The 7,966-nt window shown below is 32.7% G+C and overlaps 1 protein-coding gene across 2 annotated transcripts; it reads right to left on the bottom strand.

Moving 5' to 3' along the window:
* Positions 1–1,567: 1,567 nt before the first annotated feature.
* Positions 1,568–7,966, bottom strand: stx2a (syntaxin 2a). 2 transcript variants are annotated; one of them, XM_048165363.1, is made up of 9 exons: positions 7,854–7,966; positions 7,120–7,185; positions 6,881–6,980; positions 6,268–6,342; positions 5,416–5,489; positions 5,213–5,321; positions 3,631–3,704; positions 3,407–3,544; positions 1,568–3,171 (listed from the first exon to the last, which is right to left on the bottom strand). In XM_048165363.1, the coding sequence occupies exons 1-9, from the start codon at positions 7,872–7,874 to the stop codon at positions 3,010–3,012; spliced, it is 819 nt and encodes a 272-aa protein (XP_048021320.1). In that variant the 5' UTR covers positions 7,875–7,966; the 3' UTR covers positions 1,568–3,009. The 2 variants fall into 2 exon arrangements, with proteins under 2 accessions (XP_048021320.1, XP_048021319.1); XM_048165362.1 differs by lacking the exon at positions 7,854–7,966 and adding an exon at positions 7,420–7,789.

Raw genomic sequence — 7,966 nt, 5'->3', positions numbered from 1 at the left:
AATACGCCCCCAGATCCCTTAAGATCTCAGAAGAGGAGGGTTTAACAACAAAAACAGCATTGCCAGCCACTTATTACTAAACAGATTATTTTCATACGAACTATTTCATACGAACATTGTACTACTATTATGTCTAGACGTAGACACATCAAGAATCAGCATATAATCTCAACAACGGTGACATGCTTCATGCTGCAATGCATACTGGGAGCCATCATAGTATAAAACTCATCCACTGCTCCCAGAATGCATTGCAGCATGAAGCAGTTGTTGACATTTATACACTGATTCTTGATGTCTCTGTGTGTCTAGACATGGTAGTAGTTCAAAATATTTTATTGCAAAATGTTTAAAAAATAAAAAAATCTATCTGTGCTGTAAATATAAATTATAATAGACCTTTTCTCAGAAATAACCAATTCTGTTTTTAGTTATTTTTACAATTCCATTTAACCTGGTCTAAAGAAGACCATTTATTATTTTCTGATTTACTGGGTAGCTAGCTACTGTATAAACATTTTGATATAGTATTTGCTAGTTAAACTTATAGATCAAATATATTTATCAGCAAAACTTGCTTCACTGGTATGGAGGACCAGGAGTGCCACTTAAAAATATGTAGCCCTTGGCCTCAATGGAGTAAGTAGTGTGGTGTGTGCATGTGATAGAGGAATGCAGGGTAGAAATTTAACTTAATTTTCATTAAATCTGCAAGATGTTTTTGTTCAACTACATTTACATTCCCTGTTATAGACTAACCTACAATTTTGAAAATTTTCAGTTTATTCACATTAATTCCTGTTAATTCCCATATATTCCTGTTAGTTTTTTTTTTTTTGTACTGCTTACACACATTTTCAAAACTTTACACACAAATCCTAGAATTGCACATGCAAACAGAATTGCACATGCCTCACATCTCTTGCAAAATGAAGCACTGCATTCAAAATATCACAAACACATCTCAAAAGCAAACATTTGTCTTACGTTGCAAACACCTTTGCCATAATATTCTATTTTTGGATATATTATACACACAGTTATTCAAACCTAAAGCTCTTCTTTCATGTGCTCCTATGTACATTTCTGTACAAGATTAAAAGTAATTGTGAAAAATTCATGGTAAATGCGAAAGCAAGATTGATACCAAACTTTTTTTTTTTTTTTTTACTGTAAGCATTTGTGGTTGTGAATACAGTATTACACACTGACAGTACGAAAGAAAATAAATACATCAACCATGTGTAGTTGGACAGAAACAATTGTTGTTTTTGAAAAGGGAAATCAAGATACTTCCTGTTAGATTTTTTTGTGTTACATAGAGAACTGTGTTGTGTTTTGCAAAAGTGTTTTATGAAATTGAAAACTGAGTCGAAGGCAGAGAATTAGTGTATGGTTTTGCAGAACTGGTGTGTGGTTCTGCTGTATGAGTGTCAGGTTTCAGAAATTGTGTGACAAGTAAGGATTTTGTGGGTAAGCAGTTGAAAAAACTGTAATAATGAGAATATATTGAACAAACTTTTTTTCATATATTGTGAACATAGAATGAATATATTCTGAGATTAGATGCTGTAAGATAAGCCATTTTATTTTATCTGCTTTCCAATGTATCGTGGTCTGATATTATATTTACAGTTTTTCGCAATAGCTTTGGCACTTTTTTTTTTTCAAAACAGTCTCAATATTTTCTGCAATTGTCACAACTGTTTGCTGGAACATCAGAACTAACTTGAGCATGACTGTCCAAAACTTTTAATTCATGCTTCAAAACCTAGTTACAGAATTATGATGTTCCTCCATGTTCGAAAATGGTAGAGAATGTGCAAACTTCATATATATGCTTCCATACTTGATTGGTTGATAGGTAAGATTGTGATTCCCATTTCATTAATGGCAGGTCATTTGCCAATTTAGCAGATATTACAAACATTCCATTTCAGATATTTATGGAATATACATGCATGTCTGATAGATTTTGATAACTGAATGGATCGTTTTGCATGTGATGGCTGACATGATGAAAGAATGTTTAGAAGTTTGACAATTTCACTGAGAATCAACTCATCAGTTTTGATTAACAGGCCATGCACAGTTAGTTTTTGTGCAAATAAACAAAACACATGCTAAAACACATCAATGATACATTCAAATATGAATAAAAAAGTAACTTGAGAACTGAGCCAAAGCAATTGAGAAAAACTGTCTTTATAAATCCTTTATGGCTTTATTTCTTCTGCGGAATAAGATATTTTAAAGAATGTTTTTGCCTTACAATGATTATCAGTGCTGTTTAATTTGTTCCACAGAAGAAAGTAGGTCATACAGGTTTGGAATGACATTAGGGTGAGTAAATGATGACAGAATTTTCATTTTTGGGTGAACCGAAAAGCAAAACCAAAGCAATATTCAACAACTACTACACATACTAATAAAAGTAAACACAAGAAACAAAAGTTAAATGTACAAGACTCTAACCGAGCTTTTACATTAGCTATATTTACATGCACCTAAATAATTTGTTTATGGTCAGATTGATGACTCAATGGGAATGAAAAACCTTTAAGTAAACACCTCAATCAATTCGATTGAGCTCGATCCTAATGAAATTTCAATTAGATTGAAAGAGGATGGTGTAGGCCTGAAATAAATTAATCAACAGGTACTGACCATTTAAAAAAAAAAAAAAAAACTTGAAATCAAAATTAGTGCATGTAAACATACCTATTGAGACTCGGTCATATTGCATCAGAAAATACCTGCTAGTGCTATCTGAGAGCAAGCTTAATCATTAACCATGTAAGCAGAAACAAATGAGTACCGTTTGCTTGTAAATGGGCTGAGAAAATCCAACAGACAAATCAAAAGGATCTGATCAGCAAAACATTCAGGCCGTGCAACAATCTGCGACAAGTAGGATTTTTTCTAGTAAAGGCAAGGTGCATGAATCCCTCATTTTCATAGAACACAAAAGCACCTTCAAGTAGCATATGTTCAAAGTTCAAGATTGGTTCAAGAGCCCTCGTTGGTCTTTGGTTTCGCTCTACGCATGAATGAAGGCAGGATATGCCAGGATGTCTTGTAATCACGAGCTTGTTCGATGTTCTTTTTCCCTTGATCTACATAATTTTCAGCTTTCAACACAGTCTTTGCTATGTTGTTTGCCATTTCACCCTATAAAAAAGTAAAAAAAACAAAAAACAAAAAAACCTTTAAATAATCCCAAGACAGTTTCATGTACATTATTCTAATAATTAAATGTTATTTGATAACTTCAATGAAGCATACGTGTAAATCAGCTATTTTTATTAAATAAAGCACTGAAAATTTCATTTGTAACTGCGTATTAAGTTATTGTTGCACTATTTTTTCAGATCATTTATTGAACTCTCTAGCAAGCTGACAGTACCTGACTGTTGACTAACACAGCTATATCCATAAACATGTTTTGCAGCTCTCGAATGCTGGCCTCCAGACAGAGAATGTCCTTATGCCGTGACTCAATCTCGTTCAGTGTTTGCCCCGTGATGCAGGAGCCAGAGTTGATCTATACATACAAAGAGTTACCTTAACATTTGAGGAAGTTTATGTGAAAAAGTGCATTCAGCTGACTGTTAACGCTGAAAAACTTACATTTGAGGTAAAAACAGCATGGTTGTTACTTTGCAGCAAAACCTCTGTCTCCTCCCCAGTGATGACTCTGCCACCTTGAGGAAAAAAAAAAAAAAAGTTTGATTTCTATATACACTACCATTTAAAAGTTTGGGATCAGAAATATTTTTGATAAAAAAAATAATTTTACAAATTTAAAATAACTGTTTTCTAATTTAATACATTTTAAATTGTAAATTATTCCTGTGATGGCAAAGCTGAAATTTCAGCATCATTACTCCAGCCTTCCGTATCACATGATCCTTCAGAAATCGTGTTCTAATATGCTGATTTGGTATATTAACACTTAATATTCTCAATGTTGAAGCCAGTTGTGCTGCTTAATATTTTTGTGGAAACCATGAAACTTTTTAAAGGATTCTTTGTTAAATAAAAAGATCAAAAGAACAACGTGTATTTCAAAACAGAAATCTCTTGAAACATTATATGTCTTTAGATCAATTTAATGTATCCTTGCTGAAAAAAGAATGAATTTCTTTATTTAATAATTATAGACTCCAAACTTGTGAACTTATTACATTTATGATTGATTCTAAATTACATTAAAGGGTTAGTTCACCCAAAAATGAAAATAATGTCATTTATTACTCACCCTCATGCCATTCCACACCCATAAGACCTTCATTCATCTTCGGAACACAAATTAAGATATTTTTGAAGAAATCCAATGGCTCAGTGAGGCCTCCATATCCAGCAATGTCACTGCACCTCTCAAGACCCATAAAGGTACTAAAAACATATTTAAAACAGTTCATGTGAGTACAGTGATTCTACCTTAATATTATAAAGTGACGAGAATACTTTTTGTGCGCTAAAAAAATGATGACTTTTCAACAATATCTAGTGATGGCCGATTTCAAAACACTGCTTCGGAGCATTACGAATCTTTTGTTACAAATCACTGATTCAGATCGCGTCTCAAACCGCTAAACTGCTGAAATCATGTGACTTTGGCGCTCTGAACCACTGATTCGATTTGTAAAGCTCTAAAGCAGTGTTTTGAAATCGGCCATGATTAGATATTGTTGAAAAGTCTTTATTTTGTTTTTTTGGCACACAAAAAGTATTCTTGTCGCTTTATAATATTAAGGTAAAACCACTGTCTTCACATGAACGGTTTTAAATATGTCTTTAGTACCTTTCTGGATCTTGAGAGGTGCAGTGACATTGCTGGCAATAGAGTCTCACTGAGCCATCGGATTTCATCAAAAATATCTTAATTCGTGTTCTGAAGATGAGCGAAGGTCTTACGGGTGTAGAACGACATGAGAGTGAGTAATAAATGACATTATTTTCATTTTTTGGGTGAACTAACCCTCTAAGAACACTACATATTCATTAGGATTTTTTTTTTTTTTTTTTTTTAAAGCATTTTTACTAGAGATGTAATAAAAATAAATATTGTTACAAAATTTAAATTGATTAAATTTCAAGGCTACAAGGCTACATACTACTGTACAACTAGAGCAGAAATGTACGAATAGCAATGGGCTGTTGTCACCAAAGACATTTAAACTTGAGTTGTTAATACATGTTCACTCACTGATCTCCAGCTGTCTTTGTATCTGCTCTTTACTCCTTGTCCGGAAAGATAACAGTTCTTGGTTGTACATACTCATTATTTCTGCAAACCTCAGTGAAAGTACTGTGTGCTATAGATTAACAACATAAATGGGAAAAAATTAATAAAACAAACATCTAAAGAACAATACTGTATTTATAATACAGTAGAGGTTGACATCTCACCTGAGTACTTTGGATGCGGCAGTAGACTGAGCTGGGGTTTGCATTTTCATACTCTGAAAATTTTCCTTCTAAATCTAAAAGGTTTTTTAATGTGAAACAAAATATTTAGAGACAAAAATATTACAATCTTCAGTGTATTGTTCAAGGCATTGTACCAAGGATGACATTGCACCAGAGACAATAGAGATAAATGCTTTCTTTCAGAGAGATATAAAGCCAGGATTAGCAGAATTTTTATTGGAGAAGATAAAGGGAATATAGCTTAAACATTTCCTAGTAAAAAATAAAGAAGAGGAAATGAATTTGTCCAAACTGTCCAATACAAACTGGCACAAGCAAGCTGCATTATTTGAAAGTCAAATTAGGCTATGCCTTAAAATCATCAGGGCTGGTCTGGGGCAAAATTTGCTCCTGGACAAATTCAGCCCACCCGGCCCTCGATTTCTACTATGAATAGGTTTTTCTGGGGTTAGGGCCTTAAATTGGAGTAAATAAATTAATAAATAAAACAGGATGAAAGCAAATAATAATAAATATTACTGAATATACCGCTAAATAAATATTTCCTTATTTGTCACATTTGACAGTAAGCACCGATTTGAAGCTAGGATACCATAAAGTAAATTTAATGCTATTAACATTTGTGAGGAAAAAAATTACACCCAATTTATGAAAGACACTGATATTGATCTTTCATCAGGCTCTTGAATTAACATTTGACAAATTAAAAATGAATTAAAATGAAACATATGTAAGGGATGCCTCTCTCACTTCGCTCCTTTTTCCTGATAGCCCGTACATGCCTGATTACATGAATTCTGCAGCAAAAAACAAAAAAATCAATTCAGTTACCTTTTAATTTAACCCGGATTAAATCTGCTGTCTGCTTGATGTCATTGTTAAACTGCTCAAGTTCATCTCTTGCATCTGTTAATAAGATTAGACACAAAAAACGTTGTAGATATGAACACAGAGCAAAAGTGAAATGACTGCACAAAACACTTTTGTTTAATACTGTAGTAAATATTCAGGCTTCCCATGCCTTTTGAACAATGAAATTCCTGATTAATGGATGTGTTTCATAAATAAATAAAATTATATATATATATACCTCATTCATTCATTTATATATATATATATATATATATATATATATATATATATATATATATATATATATATATATATATAAATGAAAAACCTGTATATATATATATATATATATATATATATATATATATATATATATATATATAAAATTTTATGTATTAATAATTAATATATTATATTATTATATTTAATATTTTTGATCTGAGTGTAACATTTCATGGCCTGGAAATCATCATTTTTAAATTTCCTAATTTTTCCAGGTTTTCTGTAACTGTGGGAACCCTATACCCTTTCAGACACCAAGGAGCTAAATGCAATTTGGAAGGACATAAAAAACAATGTGCAATGTACTCACATGTAGGTGGGTTGATTTGTGTCAAAATGGTAGTATGCCTAAGCTTCACTTCTCCAACACAGAGGGAAATTCTCTCGATAAGTTTTTGAACCTCATCAACCTGTACACGTCAGAATGACTAAAATGGTTCTTCATGTTTTCGGGTATAATGTAAAGAGAGAGTTCAACAGTTCTTATAGTTCTACACCTATAGCAGCTGTAGATGTTCAAACCAAACACAAGAGCACTATGATACAAACCTTAGGAAGGAATTCCTCTAGGAAAGCATTGGACTCCACAGGAGTAATGGTGATGTCATTGCAGCGCTGCTTACAAAACAAATAAAAATAAGTCACTGAGACAAAATATTTTTAGCGTATCCAAACTTTGTTTTAACAGAAAACATGATAGCCTAAAAGTCAATACTGGCTAATCATAAGGCACCAATGCAAATATATGTCATCAAGCTGTATACGAGAGTGAAAGTATAAAACGTAAATTATTATCATTAATATTTTAAATATAATTAACATGAATTAAGGAAATGATTGAAGTCTTACGGCTGTTAAATCGCCAAGACGGTCCTTCATTTTAGCTTCAAAGTCGATTCTAACCCGTTACGTTACGCACAGTATGAGAGAATGACTCGTTGGTTTAAACTAACGTGAACAAATCGTTCTTTTGAGTTGAATATTTTTCAAAGAATCATTTGAAATAATTCACAAAATCGGTCTGAACAGTTCAGATGAAATATACACGAACTACACAAAAGAATCGATTCGCAGAATAACGACTCGGACTTTCCAACACAACTAAGGACGGATAAAAAGCCCCGCCTGTTTACTTCCGTACATTTAAACGCGATAAATATCATTCTAATTATTTATTGTACGTGCTTGCGGATTAATCACACGACTTCAGGCTTTAAGGTAAACAAAGGTAAAACAGTGTGAGTAGAGGTTATTTTTCAAAACACAAAAACATTGCTGTATACGTTAGTGCTTGAGGCGGTCATCCTGCAGTACAGAAGTCTGCATTTTCAGGACAGCATTTCTAGGACCCCACTTTGTACGTGCTAGCAGTTTATAGACCTTTTTCACACTTCCG

This window comes from Megalobrama amblycephala, linkage group LG18 (assembly GCF_018812025.1).
Source record: "Megalobrama amblycephala isolate DHTTF-2021 linkage group LG18, ASM1881202v1, whole genome shotgun sequence".
Lineage (NCBI taxonomy): Eukaryota > Metazoa > Chordata > Actinopteri > Cypriniformes > Xenocyprididae > Megalobrama > Megalobrama amblycephala.
This window is presented reverse-complemented; position numbering and strand designations above follow the sequence as displayed.